Genomic DNA, 16,749 nt, shown 5'->3' on the forward strand with positions numbered 1-16,749 from the left:
ACAGACTAAATGCCTGAACTTCTTAGGTCCAGACTTTATGGCTTAGAGGGACTGGTGATCTTGTCCAGGCGGAGGCAGCTTTCCTGCTGAGTTTTCAGAAACAGAATGATTGGCATCATGAATGGAATCACAAGCCTTATTTACACATGAAAAAGTTCTTAGCCCCTTCCCCCCATCATAAGCTAAGGAAATCTTCTGGCTAAAAAGTACAAGCAGAAAGGCATAAATAAGAAACTAGAGTTTCTCGAAGCTCCGACAGTCAGTAAAAATGCTCGCTGCGGTCAGGCTTTTGTTGTTTCTTGGTGTGTCTGGGCATGCGGCACTGGGGATCTAATGCAGGCTGTTGCATGTGTTTGGCTCTGGCTTTATCATTGAGCTATATTCCCCCCTTTAACAGGTTGTTAGCTGCATGGATGTGTGTGTTTAAATTGCGTTGCATTTCCTTGGAGTGCATGTGTGTGTATTTACATGTATTGGAATGTGCATGCCGTGGTGAACATGTGGAAGTCAGGGGATGACCTATGAGAGTTGGTTCTTCCCTTCTATATTGGGTCCTGGGGATGGAACTCACGGCACTCAGCTTGCCAGCAAGTGCTTTTACCTGCTCAGTCATTGCACACATGCACACACACATGCCTGCGCGTGCACGTACACACACACCTCATTTTCAAAAATAGATTGTAACATGAAGACAGCTATAGTCCTCCAGCAACGCCCTGTCATCTTCCTCCTCGTCATCTCTCACCACTAGCTTTGGCAGGGTGGCCATGGGTTATGTATTCTTTGCACGTGGTTTTGCTTTCTCCTCAACCTTTGTAATGGCGCTAACTTTGAGCTCACGCTTTCAGACGACATCACTTTGTGCTCCCTCTCGTCACTGTCGCCAACTGTGATGTGGGTCTCACTCACTTTTTTGCTTTTTGTTTTAAATATCCAACCCCTGCCTCCTGTCGGTATTGTTTCCACAGTCACATACTGGATCTTTACAATAATGTGGCCAAGTACTTCTACCACTTAATTTTAGCTATTTTCAGATTTGTAGTTTTCAGGTGGGGGCAATATTGTCCTCCTTCCTGGGACACTTGGCAATGTCAATAGTCATGTAACAGTTTTAATTACATTTATTTATTTATTTGTGTGTGTTGGGGGCAGGGTGGGAATTATGCCCTACCGTGTGTGGAGGCCAGAGAACAGCTTTTTGGGTGTCTCCACCACGTAAGTCCCACATAAGGGATCGAACTCAGGTCACCAGGTGGCAAGCTCTTTACCTGCTGAGCCATCTCCTGGGCTCCCCAGAGTCATTTTTTCTTTAATATAAATGCTGTGGGTGTCACTTACATAATCTTACAAACCACGGGGAAGCTTCCAAAGAGTTATTGCTCAAATGTCAGCAGTGCTGAGGGTGTGAAAAATTATGGTGACATGAAGACAGCTAACCAGTCCTCCAGCACCTGTCTATACCATAAAGACAGCTAACTAGTCCTCCAGCACCTCCCTGTAACATGAAGACAGCTAACCAGTCCTCCAGCACCTCCCTGTAACATGAAGACAGCTAACGAGTCCTCCAGCACCTCCCTGTAACATGAAGACAAATGACTAGTCCTCCAGCACCTCACTATACCATGGGGACAGCTAACCAGTCCTCCAACACCTCCCGGTAGCATGAAGACAGCTAACCAGTCCTCCAGCACCTGTCTATACCATAAAGACAGCTAACGAGTCCTCCAGCACCTCCCTGTAACATGAAGACAGCTAACCAGTCCTCCAGCACCTCCCTGTAACATGAAGACAGCTAACGAGTCCTCCAGCACCTCCCTGTAACATGAAGACAAATGACTAGTCCTCCAGCACCTCACTATACCATGGGGACAGCTAACCAGTCCTCCAACACCTCCCGGTAGCATGAAGACAGCTAACCAGTCCTCCAGCACCTCCCTGTAACATGAAGACAGCTAACGAGTCCTCCAGCACCTCCCTGTAACATGAAGACAAATGACTAGTCCTCCAGCACCTCACTATACCATGGGGACAGCTAACCAGTCCTCCAGCACCTCCCTGTAACATGAAGACAGCTAACGAGTCCTCCAGCACCTCACTATACCATGGGGACAGCTAACCAGTCCTCCAACACCTCCCTGTAACATGAAGACAACTGACTAGTCCTCCAGCACCTCACTATACCATGGGGACAGCTAACCAGTCCTCCAACACCTCCCTGTAACATGAAGACAACTGACTAGTCCTCCAGCACCTCACTATACCATGGGGACAGCTAACCAGTCCTCCAGCACCTCCCTGTAACATGAAGACAGCTAACGAGTTCTCCAGCACCTCACTATACCATGGGGACAGCTAACCAGTCCTCCAGCACCTCCCTGTAACATGAAGACAGCTAACGAGTCCTCCAGCACCTCACTATACCATGGGGACAGCTAACCAGTCCTCCAACACCTCCCTGTAACATGAAGACAACTGACTAGTCCTCCAGCACCTCACTATACCATGGGGACAGCTAACCAGTCCTCCAACACCTCCCGGTAGCATGAAGACAGCTAACCAGTCCTCCAGCACCTCTCTATAAAACAAAGGCAGCTGACTAGTCCTCCAGCACCTCACTATACCATGGGGGCAACTAACCAGTCCTCCAGCACCTCTCTATAAAACAAAGGCAGCTGACTAGTCCTCCAGCACCTCACTATACCATGGGGACAACTAACCAGTTCTCCAGCAGCTTCCTGAAAGAACAGCTTACCAGCAGAAGTGCGCCTTCGTCCATGTATCTTATGCTAGCCTATCGAGCGGCCTCCGGTGAGAACTGCATGCTGATGCAGCATGTTGAAGTGGGAGCATAGCGTAGTTCTCTGAAATGTTTGCCCCTTCTCAGTGTCATTTAAAGGGCTGATAGACTGCCCAGGGGATCAGATGGGCAAAGTGTAGAAAAGGCAGGTTTTGTTCAAGAGACCTTCCAGAAGCATTTGAATGATTTTTTTTTAAAGCATACAGTTTTATATAACAAAATCAGCACCATTCGTGGTCACACACCCAGGCTTTGAACCCAACCCTTAACACATTTCACTCCTTTTGATTTGACCGAAAGAGCAGGTTTTTGTTCTTCCCCCACCCAGTCCACACACACAAAGGAGAAACCGTTTAATAAATTCTATGGCTAAGTAAATAGCTTATTGTAGTCTGTGAATTCAGCAGACCCTGCCGGAACACATGAGAGAAAAATGAAAGCATTGATATTGTATGCTGGAAGCAACACTGAACCTCAGTGTAAAATTCCACAGGGCAGGGTTTATCAGTGGTTTAAACTCTTGGCCTCTTTGTTAGGGCTTAGCACCTTTCTTTGGGCCTCTTATTGGATCTTGTTTTCTCCTGAGGGCACTGAAGCGTCCCATTCTGTGACAACGGCTGAAATCATTTTACTTTTTCTTGCTATAATGGAGATTAACGGTTGACTCAATGGAGAGTTTGAACACGGGTGGTGCCTTCAGGTTTCCTCTTCTAGGACTTTACACATGATGGTATAATTTCTATCAAGAAGGTCTTCAGGGAAAGGCGGTGGCTCGAGTGGAGCCACAAATGGCCCTGTCCCTTGTGGCCTAAGTTTCCGTGCGGAAATGCAGCTTGAGACGTCATAGAAAAGGGGAGACGTTATTGGGCTGCTTGTCTTCCCCCCATGGCTGTTGCTTGTGCTAGGTCATCACAGACTATGCTGAGAGCCTTAACAATGGGTGACAGAAGTAAGTTCCTTTCTGCTTAAAAGTGGGTGCCTGGTGAAATGGCTAAGCAGGCTAGGGGTGCCTGCTGCCTAGTCCGAGGAATTGAGTTAGATCCTTGGGACCAGATTGGTCAGAGCAGAGAGCCAGCTCCTGCAGACTGTCCTGAGCGTACCATGACACACACATGTGCACACATAAACAAATGTAATAAAGTAGACAGTAAGGTCAGAAACCAGAGCCCCTGGGTCACAGTCCATTGTCCAGCTCTAACCAGAAAGGGTCTGTATACATGTCCCCAAAAGTTCTAAGCTCTTTCCTTTCTTCCTGTGCATTTTTTGCTTGTGATGTGTAGGGTCTCGTTGTGGAGCACTGGCCGGCCAGGCTGGCGTCAAACCTGCGGTGAGACTCCTGCCTCTGCAGTGCTGAGTGAGATTTCAGGTCTATCCACCCATCCTGGCTTCTAGGCTCTTTCGTAAATGAAACTTTGGTGATGTCTCATTTTTCTTTATGTACACAGATGTGAGCTTTTGAGTGGCACTGGTCAATAAATTACCCACTGTCTTTTCACTGGTCATTGTCGTAGCTCTGGCTGCTCATGTGTCCTGTCAACAGCCAAATGGCAAGTAAGGCCTCGCAGAACTATTACCGGTAACTCTTAAGGTTTGCGAAGGACACATGTTGCAGAGGTGAATGCTGTTTCGTTTATTTGCAGAAGAAGTCCTGATATCCAAGCAAAAGAAGAGCTGTGGAAGCACATCCAGTGAGTACTGGGTCTCCCCCGTGTGTACAGTGTGTATATAGTTCACACACACACTCAGACACACTCAGACACACACTCACACACACACACACACTCACACATGACTGTTTTGCTTGCATGTATGGATATGCACTGTGTGCATGCCTAGTGGCTTCGGATTCCCTGGATCTGGAATATGGATGGTTGTGAGCTGCCATGTAGGTGCTGGGTGCCACATTTGGGTCTTCTGCAAGAGCAGCCTGTGCTCCTACTTGCTGAGCCTTATGTCCAGGGTGATACTTGCAGGTTTGAATTGGCTGTAAGGAAAACCAGTGCCACTGCAGGGAGCCTGGGTCTGGCAGCTCAGCAGGTCCCTGTGCTCATTTGGTGTTGTTTGCTGCCAACAATGGTGTCCAGTGCCACACACGAGCAGCTGCCCGCGGGCTGCATCAGTTCCTCCTCTCCAGGATCACTTAGCTTGTCTGTCAGTGTACCTTGGCTGGGCCAGTCGATTACAAGGGAATACAAAGAGAAGCAAAACCATGTAGAAGGAAAACCATGCAGGAGAGAAACTTATCACTGGGGAGATGGGGCCCTGAAGGTGGGGGTACAGAAAGGAGGGAAAGAGCTACAGGAAAGGGGTGGGGTTCTCCCAGTTTTCCTTGCACGTGTTCTAGCTCCCAGCTTCGTGCACATCATACATGAGTCCCACAAGGGCAGAAAGGGAAGCTTGTCAATTGGAGCAAGTGGTATTAGCATGTATGCAGGCCCGACAGCTTTCACCTCATTGTGTATTCTCTCCTAGGAAGGAACTTGTGGACCCGTCTGGACTGTCGGAAGAGCAGCTGAAGGAGATCCCATACACTAAAGTAGAGTAAGTGTGACCGTCTTTGCAGTTTTATCAGTGGGAAGGTGGATGGATACTTCATCTCCATTGCCTTGACAAAGCACCATGGCCAAGGAAGCTTGCAGAAAGAAAGCGTTTAGTTTGGCTTACAGTTTCAGAGGCTTGGGGTCCAGCTTAGATCTGGGACAGCGGATCATAGGTGGAGGAACCAGCCGACAGCTCATCCTGATCCACAGTAGGAAGCAGAGAGGACACACTGGGAATGGCCCACCCTGGTGACACACCTCCAGTAAGGCCACACCTCCTAGTCCTTCCCAGCAGTTCCAACTGGGTACTGAGGAGTCAAGCATGAGCCCATGGGGCCATTCCCTTTCAGACCACCACAGAAGGGAATACTTCATTCTTTCTTTATGTTCCATGCAGTGTCTCAGTTTGTACATTAACCAAAGATTAATGTAGGGAAAAGGTAGAAAAGGTATATAGAGCTATTCTCTCTGTGTGGTGGCTCAGGTTTCCAGTCCTTGAACTTGGGAGGCAGAGGCAGGAGGACTGACACAAGTTCAGTGTCAGCTTGGTCTCTAGAGAGTTTCAGGCCAGCCTGGGCTGGAGCGAGAGACCCTGTCTCAAACAAGCGACACCCCATAAAACTGCTCTTGTTCTGTATCCCATGACGACACCCCATAAAACTGCTCCTGTTCTGTATTCCATGACTCTCCTCTGCTTGTTTGTGGGTGAGAAGGTAGAATGAACGATGAATAATGTCCATTTTAAGTAAGTTTTTTGCTGAGATACTCATTGATAACAAAGTCAGTTTTTCTATCATTTTAACATAGGAGAATTATATTTACTATAGAACCTGGCCATATGAGCCCAAGTCAGTTCCCATTATAGAACCACACTGAACTGAGCACGCTTTGTGACATTTAGTGGGAATCTCCAGCTGCAGCCCAGACTGCTGAGCACATATTGGCTGTTTCTGCCTTGTCAAGAGAAAACCGGCCTGGACTGGGTCCAGCCTGGACTGGGTTAGACGGAAGCAGCCTAGAACTTGGGTACCCCTCCTGTCTCTGCCTCCCAGACACTGAGATTACGGGTGGGATTTGCCTGGCTGGACCACTGAAGCTTCAACATCTCCAAGAGCTCACTTGGCTTCTCCTTAGGAATATGGAAGGAGAACACTTGACGGCTTTATTTCCCTCCACAACCCAGTTTCTCCCACCCAGAAAAACTCCTCAGCCTCTTCCCACTGCCCACCTCTTCCCACGCTCTTTTATATATTCTTTTACCGTTTATTTATGTGTGTGCCACTCATGTGTATAGGCCAACATCTTGTGGGAGTCAGCCCTTTCCCCCCATCACGCTGCTCTCTCTGGGACTCTAACTTAGGTCAGGCTCGGTGGCAAGTTTGCCAGTCCTCTTGCTATCATTTCTAGGTCAAGAATTGAGGCTTTTTTTTCCCCACTTTTTTTTTCTTTTTTAATAAATGCACAGATTGAGAGACTTCTGGTATATGTGATAGTCTAGTATGTGCTTACACTGTTAATTGTGACGTCAGGAGGGCGTAGGTCTACCATCTCATTTTTGTGTGTGCTGAGAACACTGAAGAGCTCAGCACGTCCCCAGTGAAGACTGACCCAGCTAGAACTGACCTTTCCTTACGGGAAGTTGAAGCTCTCCTGTTTTCACTGCAGATTTATCCTTCCACATTCTGGAGAGAATTCAAGTGAATTCCCAGAAGTGTTTCAGTTTTAGTGGTTAAGCAGGGCTAAGTAGAGCACACTTGTAATCTCAGAGTCTGAAGCAGAGGCAGGAGGGCGTTCAAGTTCTAGGCCACTTCCGTCTATAGTTCAGGCCGGGACTGCATCATGAGACCCTGTCTCTAAAACACCAGCAACAAAATGTGGTTAAATTTTCTCTCTCTGTCTCTGTCTCTGTCTCTCTCTCTCTCTCTCACACACACACACCCTGAAAATGGAGGTTAAGCAGTAGGACATTTTTTTTTTATAAAATACTGTTAAATTTAAATCACTACGGCTTTCACACCCTATAAAAGTCAAGTTCTCTTAAAAAAAAAAACAGTCTGAGCTAGGTGTGGAGGTACATGCTTATAACCCAGCAGTTGGGGTGTGGAGCTGGGAGGATGGGAGTTTAAATCATCTTCGGCTATGCAGTGGGTTCTATTCCGAGGCCAGCCTGCACTTAATAAGACCCTGTATCGAACAAACTCACCTGCAAAATAAAAACAAGAGCGACCACAGGCAGTTTGAAGGTTGCTTTTATAGTTCAGTATTCAGGAAAAGCTGCCCATTATCCTGTTCTGACTGTTGAGTGTTTCCTTGCTTCGTTGCTGTCCTCTCAGGACTCAGGGAGACCCAGTCCGCATCAGGCACTCACATTCTCCCCGGAGCTACCGGCAGTACCGCAGGTCCCAGTGTTCAGACGGAGAGCGGTCGGTTCTCTCGGAAGTGAAGTAAGTGGCCAGTCTCAAGGCTCCACACAGCAGCCCGCAGAGCTCTCCGCATGGCAGAGCTCAGCATCCGAGGTCTGTCCTGTTCACCAGTTCTGACGCTTTCTTTTTGGCAGCTCAAAAACAGACCTTGTGCCACCACTTCCAGTGACCCGGTCCTCAGACGCTCAGGGGTCTGGTGGCTCTACCGTGCATCAGGTTAGTGAGGTTTTAAGGTGTCCCACTGATGACTGTAAAAATAGGCATTTTATTTAGTGTGCATGATGTATGTGGGCATGGTCTGTGTGTGGTCAGAGAATTTCTTTGAGGATGTTTTACATGGGGTTTGAACTCAGGTTATGAGGGTTGAACTGCCCTGGCTTTTACCCATTGAGCCATCTTGCCAGCCCAACACATTTTTTTTTTTTTTGGTTTTTTGATACAGGGTTTCTCTGTAGCTTTGGAGCCTGTCCTGGAACTAGCTCTTGTAGATCAGGCTGGCCTTGAACTCACAGAGATCTTCCTGTCTCTGCCTCCTGAGTGCTGGGATTAAAGGCATGCGCCACCACCGCCCGGCACTTTAACATTCTTTAACTTTTATTTGCTTGTCTGTTTATTTATTTGTGAGGCGGGGTCTCACAGTGTAGCCCTCTCTGGCCTGGAACTCTGTAGACCAGACTGGCCTCAAATCCCAGCATCTGCCTGCCTCTGCCTCCCGAGTGCTGGGGTCAGAAGTGTGCACAGGCAGGGGAAGCAACTGAGAATTTTGAGAAAAAACCTGTGCTTTCAGAATTCCTTTGGATATATTAGCAGTGAGTCTTTAACTCCATTCTCATTTTTTGCTTACCAAAAAAACCACATGCAAAATCCTAAAGCAGACAGATGTGTCCAAAAACCATGGATGGGCACAGCCCCGAAAGAGCTGCTAGGAATGAGAAGAGGTAGTGCAGGAAGATCCCGAACAGCTGGGCACGGGGAGGGTAAGATCGTGATCAGACGGAGCTAGGAGGACAATAACTGCTTCACCGATTTAAATAGTGGGGAGGGGCGGGGGCTTTAAGGTATTTTTCCAAGCTGGAGAAATAGTGATGGGCACAGATGCTCTGTTAATGGATGCCAGACAGAACTAGGTCCTGTTGTAGCTGACCTCCACAGCAAAGGGAATACCATCCGGGAGGTGTTTGGACCTAGGATTGAAAGAGAAGCCACAGCCATTCAGTCATCCCTGAGGCAGGGGCAGAGCTGTGGAAGCACTGTTGGTGGCATCTTGGGTTTCCATCTGACCTAATTAGCGGGTTGTATACAAGTCCCGACACAGGAAGAGCTGGTATGATGTCCAGGCTCAGGTAGGCAGTTAGCCTCTCTTGATAATACAGATTTATCTCCAAGGCTCCTCACTCTAGTTGACAGTGACACTGAGTTCCAGAAGACAGGGAACTCTAAGCTACAGTTACACTGTACAGTAACTGTCTCATAGTGTGAGAGGCCTTTTAGCTGTCTCTGGCCTTGCTCAGAAAAGCAAGCCTCCTTAAGGAAGTCTTTAAATAATGAATATAACCAATGTGTACTGAATCTTGTCAGACCGAGAGTAAACACACTTGATTTTGTAGTTAACTAGTGGAAACTTTAAAAACAGTATAATAGACTTTTCCTTGCAATGCCATAAATGAATAACTTTAAGGTGGCCACACTATGTAGCCCTTGCTCTCTTCCTGGGATTATCCAAATGTGACCTCTATGCCCAGCTCCTGGTGTATTTCTAATAGTACTTAACCTGATTATTTTCTTCTGCCATCAATTGTTTTTCTAGAGAAGAAATGGCTCTAAAGACAGCCTGATTGAAGAAAAATCTCAGCTGTCTACAATCAACCTGGCTGGAAAGCATACAGCAAAAACAATAAAAACTGTCCAGGCTGCCCGCCTCAAGACAGAGACTTGACCTAGTTAAGGGACAAAGGGTGGGATGGAAATCCCTGTGCCAGTGGCACTTCTGAAACTGTGAACTAGAGAACTATCCACAATCGTGGGCATGTCTTTAGCGAAAGAAAATGAGCATTTAACGGTTCATGCACAACCTTCTTGTGCTGTGGAGCCTTTTCACTGGAAGGATCCTATGGACTCACTGGATGCCAGTCTTCCCTGGAACCCATCCAACTCTTCTCTTCACCCCAGCCAGAACCTACACTTCTCATGAAGCCTTTGGAATCCTGGTCTGCAGACTGTTGACTTTTATTCCCATAAAGCTGTTTGTATTATTGTATTTTGTGGCATTAAGTCCCAATGGTTATTTACAAATATTGTAAAAACTGTTAAGTGTTGATTTGAATTTAAGTGTCTTTGTCTTGTGTTTTCTGAGGGGGAAAAAAGCCTGTTTGGACCTTCCTTCCCCAACACAGCTTTTCCCTTGCAGAACATTTCAAGGCTCCTTGCAATCCTGTTCCCTTGACTTAAGCCTCTTCACATTAATGCAGGGTCTCATCTGCCTCTTGTAGCCATTCAGTCACCACAGCCCAGTAGTTCACTCAACTCTGCCAAGCTGTCCCCTTGAGGACTATATTCAGCATCCTTATGTCCATCACAACCCCTTGAGGCAGACAGCTCAGCGATACAGTGCTTGCCAAATTGTCCCCAACACTGGAATCTCAACTGAGGCCTTTATTTCCACAAAAAAATAAATCTAAGAATTCCTTTCCAATTAATATCTGATGTCTCAACGCTCTTTTCTCTGCTGTAATTCTGTGTCTACAGGACATCCTTTGCAGCCCATCTCCCTGGAACCACCCTCTTGCTTTCTTTCTTGCTGACACTCCCAGCTCTAAAACCAGAACAGAGGAAGAACAGCCAACAACACATGCTGTTCTCCCAACTCTGCTTTGCAGTGGCACCCACCCCCACCAACTGCTTCCTCAGGTTTCCCACTCTGTCAAACCGTGGATTCATCTCACAAAGCGAGCTTTCCACCCATGACCTTCCAGTCCAGCTCCAAGGGGGGGGGGGGGGGAGTGTTTTAAGTGCTCAATAGGATGACCAATCTGTACTTACTTGTTAAGCCAAGGGAAGTTAAATGTCAACCCAAGCATAAATCTAACTACCAGTTTAGCTGTTACATAGAAAGCCAGGCATTTAGCACACAAGTCTCAGAGCAGCATATTAAATATTTATTCATAGCTTTGTTACAAAAATGTGCCCTTACACAGCTCTTAGAAAATTCAAGTCATCCATGTTTCTGAAGATCACATTTCCAAACGATCAAGGACACCCTAAAGGAAAAAAAACAAGACCACTTTACTCATTTGTCCTAAGTATTTTGTCATATAAATCCCCATCAATCTCTTTTTAAAATATTCATTACGTATACAAAGTTCTGCCTGCATGTATGCCTGAAGGCACCAGACCTCATTACAGAGGGTTGTGAGCCACCATGTGGTTGCTGGGAATTGAACTCAGGACCTTTGGAAGAGCAGGTAATGCTCTTAACCGCTGAGCCATCTCTCCAGCCCAATCCCCACCAATCTTTAGCATTAGTAAAACTCCCCCAAGCTGTGACACACAAACTTTTCTAGCTGATGCACAGATGAGAAGAGATTCACAAAGCCATCGCAACGTGCATTCACTTCTGTTCAATACTACGTATTCAGAAAATACAGCTCAACGCCCAGAAAAGTGAGCCAATGCAGAGGCTATCTTCTCTGCAGCTGCCTTCTGGCCTATCCTCAGGTAAGCAGTAGCAATGCAAATGAACCAATTAAGACTACTGAGTCGGACGGCACCCCAGCTCAGAAACCCCCACCCTTGTGCCTTCCTACCTTGAGCCACCTTGGCGCTCCCGTGTGTCGTTCCGCAAGTGTCGGTCAGCTTCAAACACCTACCTGCCAAATGGGTAAAGAACCAGTTAAACCACACTGCCGGCCTTGGGCGGCCCATTCACCCCGCCCCCACACAAGTTAGGGTAGATTTTGTTACTTAAGCAGTTCCTTTACCCAAGATACCAAACTCCGGGGTAAGAAAAGCTTGCCAAGCATTAATTTATGCCTTTTTTGACACCACATTCACTAGTGATCAAAGGTGAACGGGCAACACAAAGGCTACATCAGAGCCTCAGGCCGGCTCTACCCCGACTGCAAGCCTGGAAAGCGGTACTCGATCTCACCTCTCGACTCCGATCGCCACTCCACTCTCGCCCAGGGGTGCGGCTGGGCGGACGGCGAAGATCCACATCACAGACGGCGCTCGGCTCACACCGACCCATTTCCCATGGGGTCCGGCGGGCCGTGCTCCTCACACCGCCACCGTCTCCGCGCCGTCTTCCCACTTGCCGGGAAGGGATCGCAGCGGCGCAAAGCCGCCGCGGACACTTCGGATTCCCACGCCATAACCACCCGCCAGGCCAAAGCCACCAGCACCGCCGTGCTGCGCGCCACGTGAGAGCGGAGAAAGGGCGCGCAGCGATCCCACAATGCTTTTCTACGGCCGGAAGAGCCCACTGTCCCCGGAAGGGGGGGAGGGTGGACTGTACCATGGCTACTGCGCGCTCGCCTGCCACCGTGTGGCCGGAGGGTGAAGTGCACCGCGGGAGGCTGCGGCGCGGGTTTCCTAGAAAGCGGGCGCAGGAGCCCGGCGCTCACCCGGTCGCTTTGTTCCTATGGGACCGGTTCTGTCTCGCACCCCACCCCGCAAGTAGAATAATAAGGAGATTTTGTTACTTGTGTCTCCAGCTGCCTTTCTTTCCAGGGCCCAGGGCATTTGGTCAGTGAGGAGCAGCGGGCGTAGTGCTGGAGGAACCTAGAGCTGGGGGACGCCGGACGTTGTTCCTCCTCCAGATAAGGAACAGTAAGGTCGAAAACATAAAAAGCTAAACCAAAACCAGTAGCAATTCCATACGTGCTCCAGGTTCTGGAATGTCTGGGAATCGTGATGTGAATGCCCTGTCTTGCAGTCTAGTGTTGGATGATCGACAAACAAACAGCATTGAGAGCCAGGAAGCGAGGGGGTGACGCCCGGCGCCTGTACTACCAGGCAGTTGAGGGAGGAGGGTCAGGAGTTCAAGGTCAGCCTGTGCTATTTAGTGACGTCCAGGCCAACCTGGGCTACATAAGCCCAGTCTCAAAACAAAAGACCAATCCACACCAAGTCAAGAAAGCCGGGTTGTGGTGCACGCCTTTAATCTCAGCAGTTGCAGGTAGAAGCAGGAAGATCGCTGTGAGTTCGAGGTTAACCTGGTTTATACTCACTTAATTCCAGGTCAGCCAGGGCTTTATAAGTGAGACCTTGGCTGGGGATAACGAAACAACAAAACAAGCATTGTTCAATAGAAACACAGTGAGGATAACAATAGTAAATTTAAATTCTCATATTACCAAATCACAATGTTTCAAAACATAAAACATTTCAAATAATAACCCAATATTCATAAAATATAATCCAGAGAAAATTTTAATAAAGTGCTTTGATCTTTTAAAATTCCTTCAAATGCTTAAAAATCACATAAAATGTCAAAAAAATCAGCAAATTTCAGTTCAGAAAAGGGTCATTGTATGTGCCTGGTAGGCAGATGGTGGTAGTTCTAGGGAGGCTGCAGGTGAATATTGTAAGATCTGGGGGTACCAGAATGTGGTCTGCGTGACTGGAACGGATGGAGGGGTGCGCTGGGGAGATGCAGGCAAAAACAAGTCCTATAGGGCTGGTTCCTGAGGTAAGGCCCTGGACTTCACGATGAAATTTTAGAGTATTTTCTCCTCGGAAATAAAGCAGAGGTTCTGAACTGGCCACCTCGCACCCAAACCGTTACTCCTTGCAGAGAGAGGTTGGGCGTTGAGACGAGCTGCATGGTGCAATGAAGATTCTCTTTAAGTAAGTTCTGTGTCTCCTATCCTCCCTCCCTCTCCTCCCCCTCCCTTCTTCCTCCACTCCTTCTTTCCACTCTGTCTTCACACCTTGCAACAGGGTCTTGCTATGTAGCCCAGGCTGGCTTTGAACTCACAGGGATACCCTGCTTCAGTTTCCTGGAGTACCGTGATTACAGCCTTCACCACCATGCCTGGCTTTTCAAATGAATGAATGTCAATTCATTTAATGCATGCATTAAAACTTGGAGCATCCGAGCTACTTTTCCTAAGTAGTTTGAAAAGGAAGAGAAGAAGAGAAGGCCCTAGATCAGTTATCTTCACTCTAGAACTTCTCTAAGAACCAATGTGTCTGGGGCAAGACCACAGACATGAAATGTGAACTCCTGACCCACTCTGAGAAGCCACTGTGACACAGAAAGGTCGGATCAGGGAGACCAGTACCATCACAATTGTCATTTAGACACTGACTGTAAGCTGGGCGGTGGTGGCACAGGCCTTTTATTCCAGCACTAGGGAGGCAGAGGCAGAACTCTGAGTTTGAGGCCAGCCTTGTCTACAAGAGCTAGTTCCAGGACAGGCTCCAAGGCTATAGAGAAATCCTGTTTTGAAAAAAAAATGAAAAAAAAGGAAAAAAGACCCCCCCCCTCCAAAAAAAGACACTGATGGTACAATATGGGAATCGTGACAGATTTTAGTCTTGCTTTGTTGCTAGGCAGAAGGAGAGTGAGGACATTTCCTGGTGTTGGGCCAATTCCATCTAGCTCTGACACTTGTTCCCCTGGGTTATTGGCTGTTGGGAGCAGTGAGACCCCAGATCCTGAATTTCTTGTAATTCCCTTATCTGAGTGCCTGCAGCTGCTCTGAGCACGAGACCTTCAGGAGTTCCTGATGGCAGGAGAGTGGTTTCTGGTGGGTTTGGCTGGGGCGTGGCTATCTCTATCTAAGCGGCCCCTGAACACAATAAAGGGGCATTCAAGGATGACCCGTGTCGCTGTCTGTCTGTGTGCATCTGTGTATTTTAACCTCCAGCCCCCTTGCCCGAAGCTCACGAACTGGGTGCCAGCGCACAGAGCGCAGACACGGGGGCGCTGTGCGCGGCAATTGGCCACCATTCAGAGCCCGAATTTCCTCATTTACAGGTACCAGCCATTTATAGATGTATACTCTATATGTATATATGGTACCTATTCCAGCTATGAATGTACACACATGAGCGTGAGTTAAAGAGGGCTGTGGAGTGCACGTGCTGTATGTGGTGTATAATATGTCTAATAAAGGACTCCAGTGAACTCAGATTTCCCTCTCTACCCCGAGCGACTATTGGAGCTTCCTGGATTAAGATCTCAGAAGGGGGGACGGCTGCCAGTTTTCTTCCCATGGCTTCACATTTTCCCGCTTCCTCCCCCTAAACTCTGGAGAGTACCAGGAGAGGTGGAGGAAGAGCACAAGCATCCACACTAGGTTGTCGGTAGGTGTCCAGATGCCATTTCCAAATTCTTCATCTTTCTGACGACTTCAACTGCACACACAGCCTGGTAGGGCAAGCCCAGGGATTAAGTCCAGGCAAGAAGAAACTGGGGAGGTAGAGACAGGTGGATCTCTGTGAGTTCAAGGCCAGCCTGGACTACGGAGGGAGTTCCAGGACAGGCTCCAAAGCTGTAGAGAAACCCTGTCTCGAAAAACCACACACATACACACGAAAAAAAAGAAAAGAAAAAAAAAAGGACACCGCAAGGAGATAGGAGCGTTTGTAATCACCTCGACCCCTGGAGCTGGGGCACCATGTAAGGACACAGCCACATGCAGCATTAATTACAGCAGAACAACTCCAGTTTCCCTGTGTGGTAGGCAGGACAGTCCTCCAAGATGTCTGCACTCCTGTTCATAGGCCTTACAGCTGGGGCGGGGGCGGGGCTACCAGCTGCTCTCCCTTCTGAAGCTGTGAGAACTGGGTCCTCAGGAAGGGGCTTCCAGGTCAGTCCCAGCTCACCTCCTGTGTCCTGTGTCCAAAGCCTGTGGCGTCTTCAGCAATAGGGACTCACTGTCGACCTCTGGGAGGTACCAAGGGCTTGGGAGTCCCACCTGTCCCTCTGACCGACAGAGGGGAGGTTCTGCCTGCCAGGTACTGGGATTTGCTAGAGGTGCCTCACTCTTGGGGTGAGCACCGTCGCTCCATGTGGTGTAACATATACATCCCAGTATGCATGTGTGCACACATATATGCATTTGAACGTAAGCTTATAAAGCAATGCATCCTAATGTCTTCTTTCAAATACCTCAGTGCTATTTACCCCACCCCCACTGTACTTCCTCCGGCTCCTCAGCTAAGGTCCCCTATTTTCCAACGCCTCCTTCTTAGCACCTACCTCCTACCAATTGGGATCTTAGAATGTCTTAATGCAAGTGTTTCAAGTCAGCAGAGGCAGTGTTGTGGGTGTCCACCAGAGAAGACTGCTCGTACTTGGGTTTAATTAACAGAAGGTCGGAGACTACATTGGGTGCTGGGGATCCCAGTATAGCCCCGAGCCTTGCTTAGGGTGATTTATAAGTACAAAAGCCGTGTCCTGGGTTGACATATTCAGTTAGCAAAGACAGTCAGACAGAAGCGGAACTACAGAAGCCTAAAAACAAGGTTAGAATATTTAGAGATTTCCCCAGAGCTAAGGGCTTTGATGGATGAGGTCTTTGTCTTTATTTTGGCAGGTGGTGCTGTCTATGTGCTGAGTTTTATGCCCTGAATGGTCCTTACTTCCATCACGGAGACAGTTAGTTTGGGGGCCTACTAAGGTCTGGGGTTCTGTTTCATTGGGAGGGTTTATCTTCAGTATTTTGCCATTACACGAGTTACTCGTTTTTTTTTTTTATTTGAAGAAAACAAATTAGCTGCATCAACTTGGTTATTTGGTTAACATTAATTTCGTTAACAAAAATGAGAAGAAATATGAAATGGTAGAAAGGCCAAGTAAAACATTTGTTGGGTAGCAGAGAGGTTACAGGAAACTTAAAAACCAACCGCTGTGTTATTTTCCTATTTTTGTGACAGAATGCTCACCAAAACAGCTGGAAGGTGGAACTATGAAAATTTTAGTTAATTTATATGGACACCCTTTATATTTTCAGTAAAAATTCTGGCGCAAAATTTAAAA

General features: G+C 47.8%; 1 protein-coding gene, 1 long non-coding RNA gene and 1 other non-coding gene across 4 annotated transcripts in view; 1 reads left to right on the forward strand and 2 right to left on the reverse strand.

Moving 5' to 3' along the window:
* LOC121453403 (band 4.1-like protein 4A) overlaps positions 1-10,369 on the forward strand; it is a 198,043-nt gene extending 187,674 nt beyond the window's left edge. Inside the window, exons 20-24 of one of the 2 annotated variants that reach the window (XM_041660152.1) lie at positions 4,438-4,485; positions 5,270-5,338; positions 7,671-7,781; positions 7,895-7,976; positions 9,568-10,369. In XM_041660152.1, coding sequence (XP_041516086.1) covers positions 4,438-4,485; positions 5,270-5,338; positions 7,671-7,781; positions 7,895-7,976; positions 9,568-9,696 — 439 coding nt within the window. In that variant the 3' untranslated portion in view covers positions 9,697-10,369. The remainder of the gene's footprint in view (positions 1-4,437; positions 4,486-5,269; positions 5,339-7,670; positions 7,782-7,894; positions 7,977-9,567) is intronic. The other variant, XM_041660153.1, reaches the window with a different exon arrangement.
* A 525-nt stretch (positions 10,370-10,894) lies between these two features.
* Positions 10,895-12,194, reverse strand: LOC121453684. The gene is made up of 3 exons (XR_005975040.1): positions 11,908-12,194; positions 11,564-11,626; positions 10,895-11,017 (listed from the first exon to the last, which is right to left on the reverse strand). It is a non-coding gene; the product is annotated as an uncharacterized LOC121453684 (long non-coding RNA).
* On the reverse strand, positions 11,712-11,844 carry LOC121453744. Its single transcript, XR_005975062.1, has one exon. It is a non-coding gene; the product is annotated as a small nucleolar RNA SNORA13 (small nucleolar RNA).
* Positions 12,195-16,749: the final 4,555 nt, after the last annotated feature.

The sequence above is a fragment of the Microtus oregoni genome, unplaced genomic scaffold, assembly GCF_018167655.1.
Source record: "Microtus oregoni isolate MIOR12 unplaced genomic scaffold, Mior012 000011F_ref0000422, whole genome shotgun sequence".
NCBI classification, from domain to species: Eukaryota; Metazoa; Chordata; class Mammalia; order Rodentia; family Cricetidae; genus Microtus; species Microtus oregoni.